The sequence below is a fragment of the Tachypleus tridentatus genome, chromosome 9, assembly GCF_004210375.1.
Source record: "Tachypleus tridentatus isolate NWPU-2018 chromosome 9, ASM421037v1, whole genome shotgun sequence".
In the NCBI taxonomy this organism is placed as follows: domain Eukaryota; kingdom Metazoa; phylum Arthropoda; class Merostomata; order Xiphosura; family Limulidae; genus Tachypleus; species Tachypleus tridentatus.
In genome coordinates, this window is record NC_134833.1 from 64,802,016 (window position 1) to 64,826,796 (window position 24,781).

Consider the following 24,781-nt stretch of genomic DNA (forward strand, 5'->3'; position numbering starts at 1 on the left):
CCAACGAATAGTGGGATTGATTGTCACATTATAACTCCCCCACAATTGAAAGGACGACCAAGTTTGGTGTGACGGGTATTCAAACTCGTGACCCTCAAATTACGAGTCGAGCGCCCTAACCACCTAGCAACGCCGGGGCCTGTCACTACTACAGACAGAGGCTAGCAGTCAGTAGCACAAACATTACGTGAATAAGTGGTTCATTTTTATTTCTCATGTATATCCAGTATTTAGCAATGTCTAGTATTATCTTTGTATTTTTGCACAGATATCGAAACAAACGAAAATAACAAACAACCAACATGGGTACGTGTATAGTTCGTGGTATTAGTAAAACATTAAAAACTTAAATACCAGGCTTAAAAGAACGAATGTTATTAAAAGTTCTAGATTTCCAGATACCTTGAAAGCCATTGAGTAAAGTAATTTGTATTATAAACCATAATTTCTCTAGATCATATGCATATTTTGACGTAGCCATTGATTTCAAAATTAATGTGGTTAAAGTTTTACTCAAATGGGTTTACATAATTGTGATCAGCTGTACTTTACTGGGGAGGAAAAAAAAGAGAGAAAAGGATACAAAAAGTGTTGAAATTAAATACAATTTGCACATCTTTAGTGAAAGCTACTACCCCTTAGTTGTGCAGTCTGCCGTTTGGTTTGTTTTGAATTTCGCGCAAAGCTACACGAGCAATGAAAGACTATAGGGAATGCAGTTAGTCATCATCACCCACCACCAGCTCTTGGGCTACTTTTTTTATCAACGAATTAACCACGTAAATTATAACGCCCCCACGGTTGAAAGGGCGAATATGTTTGGTATGACGGTGATTCGAACCCTCGACCCTCGGATTACGAGTGAAACGCTTTAACCACCTGACTGTGCTGGGTCGCAGTCTTCTGTCCCACCCAAAAACAACAACAACAACAGGAAAACAAACATTAGTCGTAGTTTTACCTTGAACAGATCAACATCAAACGTCTGTAAAGAAAACATTAACTACTTTATAAGGTTGTCTATGCAATATCTTCAAATATGGTGTATCCTTGCATCTGTCTTAAATAAACAATTTAGTTGGAGTTAAATACGCCATCCTGAAGGCTAAGCGACCTTTTAAAATGCAAATGTACTCAGAGATGAATTTTGGATCCAATACTAGCTAGCTGGTCACAATTATAAGCGAATAAACGTCAAAACAGCTGAGAAACACTCGTTTAACTATTTACAACATTTTGATAAAACATCTCATTCGATTGGGTCACGTACAACAAAGTTTCTGTTGGGTTGGTAGACGATGTTAATACGACATCTTAGCTTATGGTACAGGATTTAATAGTTCTAATCCACTTTCTGTGTTGTTTTTTATCATTATTTCCATTAAACTTTTTATATATTTTCCTTGAACTACTGCAATTCTGTGGTGCGAATAGGTCTAATGACCTAAAATACGTAACTTAAACGTTAAAATCGATAAATACGTGCAGTTTAACTCACTACGTCCAAATAGATTGCAGCATTGTTATTTCAATTCACGATGTAAAGTGCTCACACATGGGTCAGCTGTAAACTTAAGAGCTTGAAACGCTAAAATCTGGGGTTCGATTCCCCAAGAGGTTGTGAGAAAGCGAAGATAGCACACTAGGAAGCTCTGTACAAAGAAAACAACAACAACAAATCACGTGACCCTCACGTGTATCAGTAGTAAGTTTACGGGCTTAAAAATCTAAAATCCAAGGTTCGATCCACCCGGGGATAGAGTAGGTAGCTTTGTACTAAGAAAACAATGACATTGTATGTAAAGATGAGGGCGAGATTAAACTTAAATTAATTACTACATACTACATACTACAACAAATTCTGTTGTTCAAAACTCAATACTGAAAACATACGATAATTAGCACTAAATAATTGAATTTTGCATTTTTACAGAGAAAAGAACGAAATGTTGGTTTGATGTTTTTTGTTAACAAGCAGCAGACAGATTTATCGAGTTACAAAGATTCTAAAATTTTATCAGGTATGTCAGAAAAACTAACATAATGTTTGTTGTGTGTCTAGAAGTAAAACAGTTTTTATTTCTTTTGAAAATAAAATTATAAATTGTTGTTCGTGTTGCGTTTCCTCTCTGCCTCTGTCGTTAAGCGCAAAGCTACACAATTGACTACTTATGTTGTTACAACAGCCGGTATCGAAACCCAATTTTTAGTTATAAGCCCCCAGACTTGCCGCTGACACACCAGGGGTCGAACCGATTAAAACGGTGGAATTATGACCAGTTATGATATTCAAATTCTATATTTTTGTCATCGTGAGAAATTTGTTTTTAATAATTTATAATAAACGCAGCAAGATGATTTCTACTTATTTGCTTCCCAAATGATATATATATATACATAACTCTAACAAAACATGCACTCAAACAGCTAGTTCGTACTTTATTTTTGTTATACTTTCGCGCATAACTACACAAAGGCTACCTGCGCTAACCGACCCTAATTTAGCAGTGTAAGACAACAAGAAAAGCAGCTAGTCATCACCACCCATCGCCAACTCTTTGGCTACTCTTTTACCATTATATAATACCCCCACGACTGAAAGGGTGAGCATGTTTGGAACGAAAGGGATTCGAACCTCTGACCCTCAGATTAATAGTTGAGTGCCTTAACCACATGGCCATGCCGGGCCTAGTACGAACTTAAATAACATTTTATTTTATAATAGCTCTGGCTATGTTGTTAGGTCACTTGACTCGCAATCTTTCATCAGTGAGTTCGAATCCCATCCCTAGATGCTTACCTTTTCACCCGTGGGGGTGTTATAATGTGGCGGGCACACTCACTATTTCTGAATAAAAGAGTAGCCGAAAAGTTGGCGGTGATGACTAGATGCCTTCCCTCTAGTCTTACACTGCTAAATTAGGAACGGCTAGGGCAGATAGCCCTTGTGCAGCTTTGCGCGAAATTCAAACCAAACCACTCTCACTATTCGTGAATAAAAGAGTAGCTCAAGAATTGGCGGTGGGTGGCAATAATTAGCTGTCTTTCCTCTAGTCTTTCAATGCTAAATTAGTGGCAGCCAGTCATTTTGTATCTTTGTACGAAATTCATAACAAACCACTCTATCATTGGAATTCCTTTTCTACATTATTTATTAGTGTATTTTTATCGTATGGCAAAGTTACAGTGGGCTGTCTGCTGAGTCCATCGAGGGGAATTGAATCCCTAATTTTAGTGTTGTAAATCCTTAGACTTACCGCTGTACCAGCGGGGGACTTATTTATTAGTGGTTTATCTAAAATGAATGTTTGGCCTTAAATTAAAATTATGTTTTGTATAGTAATGTTTTCTAATCGAAATTTATTATTGTTCATTGTTTTGAAAGCGCAAGCAGAAATACACAAGTAAAAAAAAATTATGTGCATTTCTTTTGCTTTTAGGTTACACAAAATGTAAACGCGAAATATTTTAGGAAGCTAATTTTATAGCCACAAAGCAGAAGCCATACAGCTGCATTTAAAACGATCAGAGCATTGTTCACGAGATGGCGCTTTATTAAAACACGAAATACGAACAAGCATCTGATCAGGAATAGAGCGTGGGCTGGACAGCGCATGTCACATTAAGGCCGCGTTGAAATACCACCGGCAAACATCAATAATATTCACTCTGTATTTCTTCGATTAACGTGCGAGAGTGAAGAAATAAGTACGGTGGTTACTTGGGTGACCTGTTAGATTGGATCATTAAGAGAGTATATAACTTTAATTAACCGGGGCAGCATCTGTTATGGGGCCCTTAAACGAGAACGGGTAGGGGGAAAAAAAGTCAGTGATAATATTTTATTATATTTTAAAATCAGATGCTTTATTGTATTATCATAGATTAATACCATTAACATTATATTTTGTCCGTTTCTGACCGCTTACATTGATTCATCCAAACTTCACGGATCTCCACTGGAAGCAGGTATAATTCAAAGTGGACTTATAAAATGTTTTATTTTGTTCCTTCTTTCCTGCTGATTGGACGCTCGAGAACTCTTTGAAATAATAATAAATTACATCAGTTCTGTGATTTATGGATAACTGAAACGAAGAAAGTGATTGAGTGAGCCCAACGAATTTCAAATCCTAAGGTTAAAGAGACTTATCGCTTCAAAACGTTCAACCCGTTGTGATAGTAGAAGCTGTCTTGAAAATATTTATCTAGATTAATAAGACATTTGGCTTGAGAGCCTTTATGTTCCAATCAAGTCCCAAATGGAGGTCTTCAAGAAATCCAGAACTTAAAACAAGAAGCGTCGACTCCATTAGAGCCAAGTCACTCGATGAATCCTAAAAGATTATATGGTTCAACAAAATCCTGGTGGATCCAGTCTCAATTGTTGTTACTTACTAACAACAGTGTAGGACTGAGCTACCGAGACGCTGATAGCACGTTTAAGATCCTTCACAATAGCTCCGGATTTCTCCCAAAGAGCCCTGGACTTACGATGCCAATTGATGAGGATCGAACCTCGTTCGATCACAGCTACAACAGTGGTTACTTGGATAACCCAGCAATAGCAGTACCTATGGGTGTCAGCTTATATGCACTTAGTTTACTTACGTTCGTCGGTAACGCTATGGTTCTGCATGCTATCAGAACGGAGAGGAGACTTCAAACAGTAAGTAACGCCATACACTTATCTATCATAGTACTATGTTCGTATCACAAGTAATGCCGTACATTTATCTCTTATTGCTATGTATTTGTATCACAAGTAATACCGTTCATCTATCTATCATTGCTAAGTATTTGTCTCAGAAGTAATGCCGTACATTTATCTATCATAGTACTAAGTTTGTATCACAAGTAATGACGTACACTTACGTATTATAGTACCCTGTTTATATCACAAGTAACGCCGTACACTTACCATCTATAATTGTACTGCTGTATTTGTACCACAACGGATGTCATACATTTGTCTGTTATCTTATCGTATTTGTGCCAAAAATAATGGCCTTCACTTATTTATTATTGTACTATATTTGTATCACAAATAATGCAGTACATTCATCTATCATTGCTATGTATATCACAAGTAATGATGTACTGTTAGTTATAATTGCTATGTATTTGTATTACAAAAAATGCTGTACACTCATCTATAACTGCTATGTATTTGTATTACAAGAATGCCGTATATTTACCTATCATTGTTATGCATTTGTATCACAAGTAATGTCGTACATTTATCTATCATTGTTATGTATTTGTATCACAAGTAATGTCGTACATTTATCTATCATTGTTATGTATTTGTATCACAAGTAATGCCATACATTTATCTATCATTGTTATATACTTGCATCGCAAGTAATTCCATACATTTATCTATCGTTTTTATGTATTTGTATCAAAAGAGATGTCATACACTTAAATGTTGTTATTGTTATGTATTTGTATCACACATAATGACGTACACTTGTCTATCATTGCTATGTATTTGAATCACAAGTAATGCCGTACATTTGTCTATCATTGTTATGTATTTGTATCACAAGTAATGGAATACACTTATTTATCATTATTATATATCTGTAGGTAGAGGAGTGTACTCCTCTCTCATTGTTATATATTTTTATTACAAGTAAGGAAATATACTGGCATGTTTCTCTTACAGATCAGAGAATCTGAGATATGTGTTGCATCATACGCTATTGCCATCTTATACTTTAATATTATGTCCTGCTGCGATGCATTATTACTTACAACGTCCAAACTTAATACTGGTTAATTGATAAGTTTTTTAAACAGTTATTATTATAAGGTTCTTGTCTTTTAATCGTGGCTTATATGTAGTCTTGAGAACTTATGTTAAAACAAACCATTAAGCCTGTCATCTAATTGGATCATAGTGTCTGAAGTGAGAGACGAACGTATTTTGAATTTTTAGTGAAATAAAATTAAAATTGATGTGAAAGGAATTGTAATAAAAACAACCAAGTTTCTCATAAACACAAAGTAATAAATGCACATAAAGGAAAATGTTTTCACTTCCGAAGAATATTTTTAAGCTTTAAAATTGTAACTATGCTGATGTAGCATTGATGGCTACAGAGTTATAAATAGCAAAAGAGTCTTACTCTCTGAATAATATTATGATTGTTTGTTTTTAAATTTCGCACAAAGCTACGCGAGGGCTATCTGTGCTAGCTGTCCCTAATTTAGCAGTGTAAGACTAGAGGGAAGGCAGCTAGTCATCACCACCCAACGCCAACTCTTGGGCTACTCTTTTACCAACGAATAGTGGGATTGACCGTCACATTATAACGTTCCTACGGCTGAAAGGGCGAGTGCCAATGATGACGACGAGCTGCCTTCCCTCTAGTCTTACACTGTTAAATTAGGGACGGCTAGCACAGATAGCCCTCGAGTAGCTTTGTGCGAAATTCAAAAACAAACAAACAAAACAATCAAAAACAATTATTCAGAGAGTAATACTATGATAACTACCTTAGTCAACGTTTCGTTATTGGGGCTTCATCAGACCTAGTTGTACGTAAAGCGGCATACATGTGTATTAGATCACAAATATCTCAAGCTATTTTATCTTCAAAAACAAAGAATGAGAGAGGATATGATTGAGGGGTTTAAGATTGTTAAGGGAACAGATACTGTTGATGTATAATTTTTTTTTCAATATTTAACAGTGAGAATAGTAGGACTAGAGAACACAAGTATAAATGTTGGCAGGATAGGAGTCATATTCAGCTAATACAGTTTCATTTTTCTTGCAGGGTGGTTGGCCCTTGTTCGGGTTTGCCTTCAAACATTGTAGAAACAGTAAATTTAAATGAGTTTAAAAAACAAACTACATAAGTATATGAATGATAAGGGGTGACTTTAAGTTTATTTATTTAATTTTTAAATTAGTTTAATTTAGTGTGGATGATGGAACAGCCGAGATGGATCAATAAATTCCATGTTGTTCCAAAACAAATTAAAATTCCGAACATTAAACTTGTAAATATTTGTACATCTTGTGGGTTTAACTATACAGATATTTCTGAGTCGCTCTGTAAAGTGCTAACCCTATTTTATTGATCACAAAGTTTCGTAATTCTCTAACGAGTTGTCTTCCTCGTTTATTAGTTTAATAACGAAAAGTTTTTGTCTTAATTAGAACATGATTCAAAAACCAGAACAAACAAGCACACTACAAACCACTTTCAGAATGAGCGAGTTGTGTTTTTAAATTGTTGGTTGTTTTAGCACTTGATAGAACAACGAAGCTCATTACTTGATATTTACGTTAGGGTGTTAAGTTCTAAATTATATTTAAACAGAGGTGCAATACGTTATTTAGAAAACAGGGATATAATATTTGAAAACAAAGTTGTTATGACTATTTTTTCCCTATTTCACCAGCATTACACAGCAAAAATTATTAAAATATTGTTGTTTGTTTGTTTTGGAATTTCGCACAAAGCTACTCGAGGGCTATCTGTGCTAGCCGTCCCTAATTTAGCAGTGTAAGACTAGAGGGAAGGCAGCTAGTCATCACCACCCACCGCCAACTCTTGGGCTACTCTTTTACCAACGAACAGTGGGATTGACCGTAACATTATACGCCCCCACGACTGGGAGGGCGAGCATGTTTGGCGCGATTCGGGCGCAAACCCGCGACCCTCAGATTACGAAGTACACGCCTTAACGCGCTAGGCCATGCCAGGGCTGTATTAAAATATAAATGTCAAACATGATCTATTATATTCGATTTACCAGTTACACGGCCTGGCATGGCCAGGTGGTTAGGGCGCTCGACTCGTAATCTGAGGGTCCTGGGTTCAAATCCCTGTCATATCAAACATGTCCGCCCTTTCAGCCTTGGGGCGTTATAATGTGATGGTCAATTCCACTATTCGTTGGTAAAATAGTAGCCCAAGAGTTGGCGGTGGGTGGTGATGACTAGCTGTCTTCTCTCTAGAAGAGACATTGCTAAATTAGAAACGGCTAGCACAGATAGCCCTCGAGTAGCTTTGCGCGAAATTCAAAACCAAACAAACCAGTTACATCTTATTTCGAAGGATTACACCCCTCATTATATTTTTTATGACTTCTGACGACTTCTCTTCTCCTCGGATCTTTTTAACGTTTCTATTCTCTCACTTCCAAGCATACACACTACTACTTGTAGCTTTTCAATTCACTAAACTGTTTTCAAACTTTCCTTACGTGTAAAGGTTAACCCTTACTGATCTGATGCTATGGAGGATTTAATAATATACGAGAACTCCGGGTGTCAAATAGTTTGAAACTCTAATATTGCATCCTAAACTATTGTTCTTCTAAATAGCTGCCAAAGATTTACTGTTTTTGAAGCCTAGTTCTATTCTTTTATGTCTGGAGTCACTTATGAGTGATGGAAACCCCCAAACTAATAGAACTCAGTGGTATTTCGAATGATAGATTGTGTTTTGCTTTTATGGTTTAGAAACTGAAACAGCTTGTCGGATTCAGAATATTACTGGAATAAATCAGCATTACCAATACAGCGTTTCTAGAAATTTCTATACAAATACAGGATATTTATACAAGTAAAAAATGACCAAACTACGTACATGCAAAACAAATTTCTTTAAAATTTTGACGTATTGGACAGAAGTTGAATATCAGATGGTGGCTCTGGAAGTCTGGTGGTTCGATTTTCATGTCGACTGTAACTACCGAGTGAGTTTATTATTTTGACGAGTTTAACGTTTCTTTTTACCAATAGTTTCACAGCTTTTAACTTCGTTTTGATTATAAAAGATTCAGTGGTTGCATGGTTGAATGTACTGGATAAGTTTTTTTTGTCTGCAGTGCCGGATAGCCAAAAGGGTTGTCTCTTAATAGGCCTAATGCTAAGTTTAATATCATACAGAAAATGTATCAGTTTTGCGTTAACTGATAGAGTTAAAATCAATATCGTTATAGTGAAAATGTTGTACCAATCTATATGAAGTTCGCTTCTTCAGATTGTCATAGAGTTATATTAACAGGAACGTTATAACTAGTCATAGCTATTTTACCTTAACACTTGTCCCCAGTTTTTAAAATCAACAATATGGAATGTCACGGTGATGTCATATTTCACGATGTGGAGTCAAAGGGTGCGTCATGATAGGCGAAAGTTGTCTTGAAAGCGTGTTGCTCGTGCTACGGTATGGAACCATGATAATCTCATTATAAAGTGTCTCAATATATGATTACTAATAACAGTCTGTCTAAATAATTAAACAGTTATTAAGTATTCAATATATTCTTGTTTTATTTCAACTTTTTTTCAAGTAGAAAATATAAACCGTAACATAATATTTTTTGAGTTTGTTTAATAAAAGAAATTTGAGAGATGACTGAAAACAAAAAGTCACCAATTGCTAAGCTTAACAGCGCATAGTTGTACTGGTATAGATAACACAAGCTAAGCCTTTTTTTGTGTCTTGGTTTTTCTTTATTCATCACCAACAGGTTTATACTGAAGCTGTGATTAACAATCTGTAAAGGCAAAAAAAAATGAATAAATATTTTTAATGTTGAATCAAGAAAGAGAGTAAGTGTACATGCTACCAGCATGACTGAAGCAAAATCCAGTTTCGCTCTTAACTTTATTCAATATTTGATTTGATTTAATGAATTACACAGTTATTTGTTTCTCATAATTTTAGGCTACCGAATTTAGAAACTTAAACACTACACCGCTTACAGTTAGTTAAAATATTATTAAGCCTACTCGTTTTGTTAGTTAGCTTCACTGAATTTATCCATGAGCCTGATTTTCATATACAAGCTTCAGTTTTCCTCAAAACATAACAATAATTGAATGCAGTAAATGAAAGTGGAGAACTGGCAGATAATTTTGACACTGAAAGGTAGAGCACACGATTACCATTAAATGCAAAAGTGTGAATTTGTTATGCTTGGATTAAAAATAGGGTGTTTAATAGATAAATCTCTGTTGAACATAAGGTACGGAGTACGTTAAGTAACCTCTGACGTCACCTGTTATCTATCATAAACCATAATCTACTATAACTTACCAATATATTTTTTGGTTATAGTAAACATGTGTTTGAAATGGACTGAAACATTTCACTCAAAACGTGATCCACTTCTGTACCAGGCAATTCAAGTAGTATCACTTATGTACCAGACACGTCAAGTAGTACCACTTATATATCAGACATATCAAGTAGTACCACTTCTGTACAAGACACATCATGTAGTACCACATCCGTACCAGACACGCCAAGTAGTACCACTTCTGTATCGGACATGTCAAGCAGTACTACTTCTGAACCAGACACATCAAGTAGTTCCACATCCGTACCAGGTACCAGACAGATTAAGCAAAGCCAATTTTGTCGCAAAAGATAGACCATATTCATGTAAGACTGAGAAAAAAACACGAAAACATAGTTAGTGTTTTATATAATATATCATGTATTGTGAAGTATTCAAAAGGAAGAATTCTAGAATGTGCATATGTAAACATAAATACATGTGTACTAATAGTAACAAAAAGTAAAAGTAAAAAAGAATTGGTTAAATGAAAAGCTATTTATAACTGGCTAGTAAACTTGAAAATAAAAAAACAAAAAGAAAATGGGGATGGACCCGGCCAATGATTGTATAGCAGATTAAGGCGTCTTAACTTTACATGGAAAATAAAATTTCCACGTTATTGGCTTCTACACTTTGTCTATCACAAACTAGAAGTTTGAATATAATCTCAACTTTTGTAATTAAACGTATATTTAACTTTACAACACTACTGTTTGTCGGTATGTTTGCCAACCTATACCGCTAGAAACCGGGTATCAATAACCATGGTGCGTAGAACACAGATGGACCTTTGTGTAGCTTTGTGCTTAACTACAAAAGAAAAAAAAATTCTATGTTAAGACAAGACGACTTAGTCTGCTATGTGATCATAAACCGATCATGTGATATGTCCACTTCCATCCTTATCTTGTTTGGTTTTTTTTTATCAAGTTCAGTAGCCAGCCATTCATAGCTGTTTTTCCGTATACTTGTTTGTTTAAGATGGCGTACGTGGATTGTTAGGTTTTATAGTATATTCTAGAGCTCTATAAATTCTGCATAGAATAATAATAAAATAGGCAGTGTTAGAGAAACATGAAACTTCGCCATAAAATCATAGCCCTATCTTATTAAATACGTTATTTGAGTAAGGAAGCATATCATATTACCATAATAATAAATTGGAAAAGAACGATTTATAAACATAAGGAAGTGATTTAGTTTTGGAAGAACATATGTGTTTCGATAAATATACATTTGTTATGTTCCCCCAAATCTAAATCACTTCTTTATGTTTATAAATTGTTTTCTGCCAATTTATTACTGTGTATACGTTATGAAAGAGGTAGAAATACAAAATATAAACAAACTACACCGACATATAAAATACTTTCAAATCACAAAATATTTTGAAGTCAAAAATGGAATTCAAATTTATCTAATATGATTAAGCACAAAGACAGTTAATAAAATGCCTAATATTTTATATTTAATTTATATCGATATTTGTCTATTTATTTATTGATTTATGCCATCAGAGACAACTCGCGACATGCAAGCCTTAACTTAAACATCACGCTGTATGCCTTGACCAAAAAACTCTAGCGGAGAGAATAAAATCTAATTGTAATAATGATGATAAAAAAATAAACAAAACTACTTTATCAGAGTTACCGAAAGTGTTCTGTTTCAAGAATAAATAAAACCAAAATTAAGATCAACAAATATTTTTATTTCTTGCTTTTAAAGTTCATATGTCATGTTGTGTTGTAGCGTACAAAGTGCATAATTCTTCTCGTGATTCATGGCACTCTCACGTTTTACTGACGTCACGGCAGTACAAATTGCAACTTTAAGTGTCCCTTCTCTGACGCCAGTTTAGTATCTACTGACTGAATGACAGACAACACGTTACTTTATTAAACAAGAAGGGAGCATAGTTCGTGGATGTCTGCTTCACCTCCCCTTTATCTCGTCTTCTGGTTTTGATGGTAACAAACACGCACAGAGACCCACAGACATGCTCTTTTATTACCATAGATATAGACGTTACTTCTTTTGTATTTTTACATCTCTCCGGGTGCAGGTTTCTGATGGCCCAGCCAAATTTTTAGACTAACTTTGAAATGACAAATAAAAAAGAAGTTACTTGTCGTTCTGGCGGAATGACAAAGTCGATACGTGAGGTTGAACTCAAAATGTTGCCTGGAATGTTATGATATGATAAAAAAATATGTAATCAGTACAATACTTTAATATTGTTTTCTTTCTTTCAAACTTTGATGAGCACTCTTGTCTTGTATTTATATTGGAGAATCTCTTCTGAACGGACAAAGGAATTTTCCACGGTGTTTTTATGATTAGTGCACTCTGATTTTTTTTTCTTTTTTGTTCTGGACTTGATGTCATAATTTCGAGGACTTAATCCTGGTTTATTTATCCTGAATACAGGCTTGAAATAAGTGAATCTTTTTATAAACACGCAGCTACCAGTCAAAGAGAACGTTTACTTTGAACAAGGTCACGAACGAAGAACGTTCATTAGATACAATTTACCCTTGTTCCCCAGTGTGGTAAATTTCCACTCTTAGTACGTTAAAATCCGAGGTTCTATTCCTCGGGGAGGACACAGTAGGAAACCCAGTGTGGTTTTGATCCAAAATTACGAAACGTTTTATACAAGCAGCCAAACTTTTACTGTACAGACCATTTTTGTAGCGTACTTAAAATATGATATATTTTTAACGCACGCTCTTAAACAGTTCACTGTCCATAGGAATAGTTTTAAATTTATTTACCAGTCATTTTACAATTATTTGGAATTAAAATATATCGAAATAGATATATATATATTTTTTGAAATAGGAGATGTAGAACATAGATTTATTACAGCCCGTGACTTAAACAAAGAATAAAACAAGAATGAAGAATATTTGATGAAATATTACTTCAAATAACTGGGTGTCTTACCCAAGTTGAAGACTCACACAGACACGTATATATTATGATCATAAAATATTTGGCCCGGCATGGCCAGGTGGGTTAAGGCGTTCGACTCGTTATCTGAGTGTCGCGGGTTCGAATCCACGTCGCACCAAACATGCTCGCCCTTTCAGTCGTGAGGGTATTAACACGTGACAGTCAGTCCCATTATTTGTTGGTTAAAGAGTAGCCCAAGAGTTGGCGGCGGTGGGCGGTGATGACTAGCTGCCTTCCCTTTAGTCTTACACTGCTAAATTAGGGACGGCTAGTGTAGATAGCCCTCGTGTAGCTTTGACTATTATACTTAATCAAAAGAGAACACCGACTGGGCAAAGTTTAATGATATTTAGACTTCTTATCTGGTTCCCCGACATTACACTGGAAGAGGGTGTACGTGCACCTTCTGATTACAGAATACCACACCACAATCATTAGGTGACTCTTCTTTCACTGAAGTAACACCTGACATCAGAAGGCAACAGTTAGAAGTGTAACTTGAGATTTCAAGTGGTTCAAAATAATTTAGTATATTCGTAAGAAACAAAACAAGAACAACAGTCTTGTTATTCAGGAAGCATCAGATTAGTTCCACGTGTTGGTAGAACTGTTTTACGTTCAGTAGGTGTAATAAGAGTTTGGGCTTTCAGGTTGACATCTTAACACACTCGTAAAGCACGAGACTTTAGTTTAGTTAGTTCCACGTGTTGGTAAAATGTTTTTCCGATTGATAAATTGCTAAGATAGTCAGTTTTACTTGAGTCTTTCCCTGTAAGGCAACAAGATGGCTGGAAGGTATAATTCTTTCAGTACAATATCCAGTTTGAAGAGACTGAAGTGAAAAAAACTGTATAAAACCAGTAAATGCTAGGTGTACTTACGCAGTCTCCGACAATGTTCTGTTTTTCAGAGTAAATAAAACCAAGTTTAAGAGTAACAAACATTTTTGTTCTTGTTTTCGAAGCTCATACATCATGCTGTGTTGTAGCCTGGAGAGTGCATAATTCTTCTCGTGATTAACGGCATGTACATATTTTGCTCACGTCATAACAGTGCAACTTGCAACAATAGCCCTTAATGTGACGTCATTTTAGTGTCTACTGACTGACAGACAGACAGCACACTAATGGTTGAGAGTGGCTAAAACAAGTGACTGATGAAATATAATTGTATTGGTTACAGTTTGTCAGCTAGTCTGTTTTTCAGGGTTTTATTTACTTTAAATAAAACCGGTGTCTCCACCCATTCCCTCTCCTTTTATTTGTATACAGCATCATCACGAAAAGAATTAATATACTATTCACGAAAAGGCAGTCTAATTAAACAGGAAAGATTATACAGAAATATTTTTATTGAGAATTGCTCAAAGTTTAGTTTAGATCATTAGTTTGTTGTTGTTTTTTTGGGGAAAGGATCATTTGGAGAAACTACAATATACGTTCTGGTTTTTCATTAATTTTTACCCTCAGTAGCACAAAGCTGTGTCTGCCAACTTACAACGCTAAAAATCGTGTCTTCGATACCCGTGTTGAGCACAGTACAAATAACTCATTGTGTAGCTTTGCGCTTAACAAAAAGCAAACAAATCATTAATCTCACGGAGTTCTCAAGAGTATAGATATTAGAAAAACAAGACAAAAGAAAAATCGATATTTATTTACCAAGGTTCACATTTTTTGAAGATTAAATTTGTTGTTAGCCAGTAACAATAACTGGTCCAATCTGTACACTTTACTTAGAAAAATAAAATCATTGTCTGTGATATCAGTACTTATAGAATAAAACTTTTAGTTGATACACAAAATATGTGTCGGAAAATATTCAAAATGAATAATTCTACTACATGTAATTAAAGCCTTTTGAATACTTTAAATTTCCCCAGTGGATGAGAGGTAAGCCTGTTAATTTACAGCACTAAAATACGGGTCTCAATTCCGCTGGAAAGACAGGGCGCAGATAGCCAATCATGTGGCTTTGCGATAGAAATCTAACTAAGGTTGTTATACCAGTCCTTTGCTGGTACAGCGGCAAGTCTACGGATTTACAACGCTAAAATCATGGGTTCGATTCCCTTCGGTGAACACAGCAGATAGCCTGATGTGGCTTTGCTATACGAAAAGATACACATATACATTTATCTTCCGACAGCTTAGTTTGGCATGAGTAAAAAGTATCGAGCGATGTATGTAACAACATGGCAGTGTTACATGAAGAGATAAACTATATGATCATTGCTAAACACAAGTCTACACAATCGGTCGTCCGTGCTCTACTCTATACATACGAGTATCGAAACCCGATTCTTAGCATCCGAGGATCGCGGGTTCGAATCCCCGTAGCACCAAACGTGCCAGTCCTTTCAGCTTTGGGGGCGTTATAATGTGATGGTAAATCCCACTATCCGTAGGTAAAAGAGTAGCTCAAGAGTTGGCGGTGGGTGGTGATGACTAGCTACCTTCCCTCTAGCCTTACACTGATAAATTAGAGACGGCTAGCGCAGATAGCCCTCGTGTAGCTTTGGGCGAAATTCAAAATTCAAAACAAATTTATTGCTAAGCTGCTTTAGGAAACTCAAAGATAGACTAAAGGGACAACGACACCATCTCTTCTTGTAGAATTATAAGCCATATTGTTGCCCGATGCAGGCTCTGGTGAAAACACCGAGAGCTTGCAATACAAATAAAAGAACATATTAACGCAAAGTTATTAGTCTCCAAAAAACAGTAATCTTCTTATTGCAAGTGAAAACATAGAAACTGAAACCTATATTATTATAACAGTTATAATAAGACAAAATTCAAGACGTTTGTTAACCCTACTTTTAAACGAGAATAAAAAATTGAATAGAGAAATAATTTTATGCTTTGGAACAAAAATTATATAACGATTACGCTTTAAAAGCTTTCTTTGTGAAAACAATAGAAAATAAATTACAGAGTTAGAACTAGAATTACTTTCTTACCCAAATCTCTAAAGAACCACTCCTATAGAAAAGGTTGTACGAAAACAAAATTAGTTTTTTGTTTTAATCTTATGTTGAACGATGATGGAGTTTTCTAAAATTACATTCTAACAATTTTCACGAGTCTTTATTCTAACTTACGACTTTTTCACAGTTAATGCGATACTTAGCTGTTCTACTGAGAAACGTTATGTCGTCAAAAATTATAACGTTTCCACTAGACCAGGCCGAATCCAATGTCTTCATGGAAAGTCTGGAATTTCACCACGTTCGATGTAGCATAGAAAAAAAAAGGATAAAACATTTGCAATAAACCTTTTGGAAGTTTGTTGTTAATGTGATACGACTAGGTAGTTTTGTATGTTTACTGACTGTTGTAAACTGCTAACAACAGAATTTTAAATTTTTCCTCGTAAATTTAACGATTCAAAAAGGATATTAATACCATTGATACAAAGATGAATCTTAAGTTTAACATTAGTGATATGTAAATGGATGATGTATGCTTCGTTTGTATTGATAAAAAATGTCCCTTAAAATGAGTTCATCGGTGGATCAGAGATACGTTTACAGGCTTACAACACAAAAATCTGACATTTGATCCTTGCTGTCGATTTAAAAGATAGTTTAGTGTGGATTTATTCTAAAATAAACATATATTTAAAATTAGAAGTTTACTGAGAACATTCAGGCTTACTTTACTGTAAAATCTCATATTTCGCCATGTTATCGGTGAAAATTATTATTAGAAGCTTACTGGTGAAATTTAGGTCTTTGTTAACCTGAAGATGACCTAAGAAGGTCGAAACGCTGTTCTGTGCTTTATTTTAATTAAAGTTTTAATACCCACACCAGCCGTCTTGAGAATACGTTTTTACTTCAAGTTGGTTTCTCGTCATCATGAATTAACGGTAATACAGGGTGTTCGGAAAGACACTGTGCAGTTTTATAATCATATTTTATTCAGTCTATTTTACGCCAGCAACTGATAGCGATGTTTAGAAACAAAATAAGAAGGATCCAGGCCTATATTGATGCAAACGGGGGTCACTTTCAACATTGTTTATAATTGTCATTCATATTTACCTCCTATATTCTATATTGAAACATGTCTGTTAATAAATATATAAGTGCACAGTGACTTTCCGAACACCCTGTATTTTGTCCTTTGCTTGTACAATAACATCAACAAAACTAAGGATAATAAGAGGTTTTGATCACGATAAAAATTATATTTTTCGAAGGTAAATATTTTTATTGAGTTTCGTCAAAGATTAAACTTACGCGAATTGTTAAACTCATCTCACAGTGTTTGTGAAACAACAACAGAAGACATTGGTAAACAAAGTTACTCAAATAAATAAAACCACCTGGTGTTGAAAGAAGTTCAAAAGGGTTCTTTGCGTTTGCTTTCCATTGGCTCACTGGAGCGGTTAATCAATTTGTTTTAAATCAACACCAAATTGGATTATGTGTTGTACACGTAACGGAGAATCAAACCCTGGACATTAACGTTGTAAATATGTGAATTTACTGCTGAAGTGTACATCTATCCGTGGTAGGAAGAATACAGATAGCAAGTTGTGTAATATGCCATTAACAACAACCAAGTCAAATTCTTTACGTTCCACGACTTAACATAAGCTTAGCTGACTGCAGAACTTATTCGAAACATTTATCTGAAGTTCGTTTGTTTGTTTAATTTTGTAAAAATATAAGTGAGAGCTATTTGGCTAGCCATCCCAAATTTTAAAGTAATAGAACAAAATGGAAGGCAATTAACTAGTCAAACCACCCATGTTCTGGGATAACATTCCAATCTCTGACTCCCAGGTTGGGAGTCAAGCATGTTCAGGGATATGATTCTAATCTCTGATTCCCAGGTTGGGAGTCAAGTGCCATAACCAGCAGGTTTTGACAGGTCTCAACTTAAGAAATACAATTTGCGTATAAAAAACAAAACAAAATACTTTTATATTTGGCTGTTTATTTGTCTTTGAATTTTGCGCAAATCTACACGGAGCTAGCTGAGCTAGCAATCCCTAATTTAGCACTTTAAAGCTAGAAGGAAAGCAGTTTGTCATCACCACCCACCGCTAACTCTTGTGCTACTATTTTACCAACGAATAGTGGGATTGACAATTGCATTATAACACTCCACCGTTGAAAGGGCAAGCATGTGTTTGGTGTGACGGGGATACGAACCCGCAACCTTTGGATTACGAGCCGAGCGCCCTAACCCTAACCATCTGGCCATGTATAACCCGAAACTCTTGTAAACAGCTATTGATATTGAATAAAGTCTATTGTTATAACTCAATGGAAAAAAAAACAAACCTCAGTAGCAGACGCTATTAGATGGCGCAACTATCGGGAACCTACGTAATACTTTTATTAAGTTAGTTCTAAAAAAACCAAAAACTGCCAATGGTGAGCTAATATTTTCTTACTTCCTTTACTTGTTTGTGTCGTAGGTCATTAATGTCGGTTGCAGGAATGGTCCTCATCAATAACCATAGCAACTCTGACTCAGACGTCCTGATGTGCTAATCTTTTTTGGCACGTTCTCTAGATGTAGAAGAATAAACCAGAATTGTACCCTAAAGTACAAAGAAACAAAAGTAAATATTTTAACTACCATTTTTGTGGACCTTATGTCGCTATAGATCTTAACTGGAGTTAAGCAATGCGTGCTGTACGTATAAAAACATAAACTATAGATTAGAGATGATCAAACTCACACCTCTGTTTAAATTCCCGCTGAAAATGAACTTGTATACCTATATATATAAACTTTCCTTGATGACGAGAAATCTTTATTAAACAGCAAAACATTCACATACTATTCTGTTATACACCCATTTTTATGATCAGAACATTCACATACTATTCTGTTATACACCCATTGTTATGATCAGAACATTCACACACTATTCTGTTATACAATCGTCCTCAAACTGAGCGACCAATTGGATGGTTACGGAGGGTCTTCATAAAAAGTTGTTCATTTTCATTTTTGCAACAAACAGAAATGTGAACCTTTAATGAAACAATATAAATAACGAAACGATGGCAGACAACCTACCATGACAAAGTGCTGTTTTTTGTTGTTGTTTTTTGGTGGGTGTCCAGACTTTTCTTTTCCCCTCCTATTAGTAATACCTTGATTTATCAGAGCCAATAAATAGCCTCATTTTTTTTCAAACTGGCACAGCGGCAAGTATGAAGATTTATAACGCTAAAGTTTTTGTTTCAATACCCGTGGTGGCTACATCATAGATCGCCCATTGTACAACATTGTGCTTAACAAATAAACTTTTTATCTTATTCTCGTCTGTTGGGATTTTCAGAAATAGTAACCAATGAAGACAAGTAATTAAAAATAATTGTTTTTGAGAATAATGAGTTTCCCTGGTCCACAGACATCGCTCTATAGAACTTTTGTGCTCATCCGATTTACAATTAAGTTCTATACATTGGTATCTTTGGTTTCAAATATAACACAATGTAGAGAATAGAGATGGGAGGCTGCAGATACGAAAGTCAGCAAAAAATGAAGGCTGTGTTAAGAATCTGAAAAAGTAGCCTCACGGTGGACTTATTTCTGAGTACAGCATTAAGATATGTAACACATTTTTATTACATATTTTACTGAATAATATTGAGATATCCTATAGTAATTTGAAGATATTTCTGTAATTACTTTTATTCAACAGTGAGGAGATTGTCAGTTAATCTGTTCTTTTATCCTTAGCTTTTCTGAAACGATAAAAAACAGAATTCAGTCGTTTTCTCAGTGAGATCGAGAAACAACCATCCAACTTGAAAACACGAGAATACAAAGTAGAGCAAGGAATAAAATGAAACAACTGCGATGTGGAGAATATAATTAATTAAACAGAAGTCGAGATATGGAAATCAGGGAATTACAGGCGTACCAGATGAAACGAGAAAATAAAACAACACAAAACAGTGTGGGGAGAATTTTACACAAAATGGGAAGTAAAAATCGCGTCAAGAGTAAAAAAGTTGATAAAGATCTAACTGTAAGTAGAAGTTCTGTAATACGTTTAAGAACTTAAAGTGCTAAAATCAGGGGTTCGATCTCCTGCGACAGGCCCGGCATGGCCAGGTGGTTAAGGCATTCAACTCGTAATCCGAGGTTCGGGGGTTCGAATACCTGTCACACCAAACATGCTCGCCCTTCCAGCCGTGGTGGCGTTAGAAAGTCACGATCAATCCCACTATTCGTTGGTAAAATAGTAGCCCAAGAATTGGCGGTGGGTGATGATGACTAGTTGCCTTCCCTATAGTCTCACGCTGCTGAATTAGGGATGACTAACGCAAATAGCCCTCGAGTAACTTTGCGCCAAATTAAAAACAAACCAAACCAGTTTTCTAAACCTATAATAGCAAGATTTAGATTTAAGGGAGCGAGAACAAAATTCCTAGAAGTTAATACAAAGTACAGGCTAATAAGCATTGGTACAACACATTAAATATGTTTCCTTTCAGACATCTGTACACTTAAATAATACTGCTAGTTGTAAAAAAAACAAAACATTGATGCTCATTTAAAATGTTTCAAAAAAGATATAATGTTAAACAAGAGAGCCTCCTCAATAGCTGTAGATGTAATTATATCTCAAATCGGCCAAGAGATGGAGTTATAAGTTAAAAGTTTGAACTGAAAGAAAAAGTCAGAGGCGATTTACTAGCCGCATTGCAGCGGCTAAAAAGAGAGAGACAATTCATTATCATCGCTAGTAATGCTTAGCTCCAAACATTTAACGATTTACTAATAAATGTAATCCCCTCTTTGGGTAGCGCACAAATAGCCCATTGTTGACAGAAAGTAATAAATTTAAGGAAAGAAAATAATACAAACAAATGTCCAGTAATTTTTAAGCGAATATTTATGGTACATGAGGAAAATAATAGATTTATTTGTATTATTGAAATAACTAATTATATTGTATGTTATATAAAATTACTCTAAATTTCAAATAGTTATTTATTAAATGTACTAGTGGTGAGTATAGTACCCATAGTGTAACCCCGAGCTCGACAACAAAAAGCAAACTGATAAAACAAGAAACTTATATTCTACGCCATCTAATAACACCATCTAGTGGGAGACAAACTAACCGTACACAAGTATTTATTTCCTGTAAATGTTGCTTTAGAGGAAGAACAAATCAATTGATATTAAGCTAAGAAAGTACAAAAGTAAAAAGAACAAAGTATTTCACTATTATGTGGAGAAGGCAGCTGGTGACAGAGCAAACTTGTCCATTGTAGCTTATAGGTTTATTATGTAGGTGGTAATATGATCATTCTAGTACCTCGTGGCAAAATATCTAGTATAATAGAAATACAAAACTTGCTTGGGTAAATTATTGTTCTCCCCATCTCAGGGTGGATGTTATAACAGGCTTGTAAGAGGGATAAGATAAGTCTAGATGGTTCTTAAATAACTAGGTAAAAAAGTTAACATAGTAAACAAAAACAATTAATGCGGAACTGTTTTAAACGCCCCCATTTATGTACACCAAATTATAAGTTTTTTCTTTATGCATTACTTTTTCGTTTGAAAACAAACCAAGAATGAATATAAGTGGTAAGGAAAGCAAATTCAATAACCAATTACATTTAAGTGACTAATTTCAACAACCAATCAAAATTCTACGACTTAATGTAATAGCCAATCAAACTACTCTGATTTATTTTAACAACCAATCAAATTTTTCTTTTCCTAAAGTAATTTTCACATTAAATAAATCATGGTACACATTTTGAAAATTAACTGTTCTATTTTATGAAAACCTTTTAACTCCGGTGGTTATTTTTAGTAACAATTTGTATTTTCTAATTGAAACCAGTCTTATCATGCTGGTTGGATTAAGCGATCGAAGGAGGACTCTGTAAACAGCTTTCCAACGATAGAAGAAACAGATTATGTTTAAAAAGTGAAAATGGTATTATTTAATTAAACACAGTTCGTTCCTTGAGGAATAGACCATTTTAGTAACATCTTCATTGAAATAAGTCACCGAACGTATTTGTACTGTCTTATAGAACAGGTTAAAACATGATTTAAGTGACGAAAATGAAGTTTTTCAGTATCATCTGTGTTTTTAAAAATCTAACATTTAGTTCCACCATTTTTGTGATCAACTGTAGTTATAAACGTATCAAATTCTATAGAATTACACGTGTTTACCATTCACACACCTGCACCACAATCCCTAATTTTAATCATATAACGTTCGATGCGTGTATATTGTCAGATCACACAATTGCTATCTTTATCCTGGTGCGTTTATAATATAAACATATCACAGTTCTTTTATCTATTTACGATTATAAAATGTTAATCAATGAGAAAACCAGATAATTTAAAGACACTCACTAGGCCTTCATTGTTAAAAGTGCTAAACTGTCAGTTAACTGTTTGTGGGCCCGGCATGGCCAGGTGAATTCAAACGTTCGACTCGCAATCCGAAGATCGCGGGTTTGAATCTCCGTCGCACCAAACATGTTCGCTCTTTCAGCAGTGGGGGCGTTATAATGTGACGGTCAATCCCACTATTCGTTGGTAAAATAGTAGCCCAATAGTTGGCGGTGGGTGGTGATGACTAGCTGCCTTCCCTCTAGTCTTACACTGCAAAATTAGGGACGGCTAGCACAGATAGCTCTCCTATAGCTTTGCGCGAAATTCAAAACCAAACCAAACCAAACTATTTGTGGTAACCAAGTTAATAAAGTTATTCATGTTTAGTTGCGTTTATGTTACCAGTTGTTGGACAAATATGATTTTAGATTGTATCTACAGGAATACTGAATACAAGTCTAAAGAGGTTATAATTTCATTGTATAGGTTAAGCCACATTTGGAATATTGTGTTCAGTCTTGGGCTCCTTACCTTAGAAAAGACATTGAATTATTGGAAAGGGTTCAAAGAAGTGTGACTAGAATGGTGTCTGGAATGGAGGTGTTGTAATGTGAGGAGAGGCTCAAATCTCAAATCTCTCAAATTGTTTTCTCTTGATAAAAGAAAAGTTCGGAAGGATCTAAGTGAGGTGCTTAAGATTGTAAAGGGAATTTATAGTATTGATAAAACATTTTTTCATATTTAACAGGGATAATAGGAGGACTAGGGGACACAACCATAAATTTTGGCAGGATAGGAGTCATATTCAGCTAAGACAGTTTTATTTTTCTAACAGGGTGGTTGGTCTTTGTACGGAGTTGCCTTCAGATGTTGTAGAAACCATAAATTTAAATGAGTTTCAAAACAAACAAACTTGATAAGTGTACGAATGATAAGGGCTGGCTTTAAGGTTCTTTATTTATTTCTAAATTATTTTAACTTAGCTCAGAGAATGGGACAGCTGAGATAGACCAATAGGTCCCATGCTATTCCAAACTTTATTTTATGTTTTAGTACAAAGTTACAGAAAATTCTACCTGCGTTCTGTTTACCACGGAAAATCGAACCCTAATTTTAGCGCTGTATGTCCGTAAACTTACTGTTCGGCTATCAGACAAGAATATTTCTGAAGGATAAATTTCACATGCAATTCTTTAAAAAAAATAATTATTTTACTGACGTATAATATTTTTTTCTTTTACCGTTTAGAGAAATGTTTCATTGAATGGCCTTGTTTTAAAAGACATCGAGATCTCAGAATTGTTCAGTTTTGCTGGTTTTTTCATCCAGATCTTATTAAGTAAAGATCTTCAATCCGACGTTTATACCTGTTTTGTATTTAGCTTAAGCTTATTGTAAATTTTATATTGTTTATTGCGTTTCGTAGAAGGACCCTTCTTTTTTCTTCTTCTTCAGAAAATGATGTAAGTGTACAGGATTTGTCCCAGCAACGAAACAAAGAAAATACAATAAAAATCAAATTATCGTGTAAGTAATCTTAGCGCATATTTTTCTTAGTATCTAAGCTTGTTTCAAGATGTTTGATTGTTTACTGGGTAAGAAAATAAAGGTAGAATTGTCCACAGATATTTGTTAAAAATAAATTAAATTATTTGAAAACAAAATCAGAAGATAACCGTATTTTGAAATATGTCACGTATAATGCTGAGATCAGTGGACTTACCAATATGTGTTAAAATGTCCAACTTTTCTTCCCTTTACTTAGACTATACCACGAACATCCATTGGAAAATAGGCACGACTGGTACAAAAACGGATAAACCAATACAGTAAAACACCCGATATAAAACAACACTCTTGTCTTTACCGAATGCTGTTTTATTATTATTATTTTTTCATTTTCTTCAGTTTACTTAGTGAAGAAACAAAAACAGATATGAAACAATATTTATTTGTAACCAAAGTAACTTACTTTGTGTGTGTGTGTATGTAAAGACTGTCGCTTCAAAGTATTGCACAAAATAATGATTTTACATAAACTAAATTTATTTCAAAGTTTGTTTTCGAAAACTAAAATTGTAAAACATTTTACTCACAAAAATAACCCCTAAACATGCCACGTAAACTATGGGTTGACAAAGACATTACAATTTTAGTTTTATTGTAAAGGCTTAGACAAAGATCAAACAACAACACAAAAATATAAAACAAGATCAACAAGCATAAAGTAAAAGTCTGAGCGAAGATTAACTTTACTTAGAATCATACTATCCAATATAGATTCATCAGACTATTCCAAATTGTTACGTTATCAATATCACTAGACACTAACAACAAAAACAAAAAAAAACTCTTCCGATTTTTCTATCTTT

General features: G+C 34.7%; 1 protein-coding gene across 1 annotated transcript in view; it reads left to right on the forward strand.

The window, feature by feature from the left end:
- The first annotated feature begins 3,622 nt into the window (after positions 1-3,622).
- The window catches only part of LOC143227384 (histamine H1 receptor-like), a 101,993-nt gene continuing 80,834 nt past the window's right edge, over positions 3,623-24,781 (forward strand). The window contains exon 1 of the mRNA XM_076458836.1: positions 3,623-4,669. Coding sequence (XP_076314951.1) covers positions 4,331-4,669 — 339 coding nt within the window. The 5' untranslated portion in view covers positions 3,623-4,330. The remainder of the gene's footprint in view (positions 4,670-24,781) is intronic.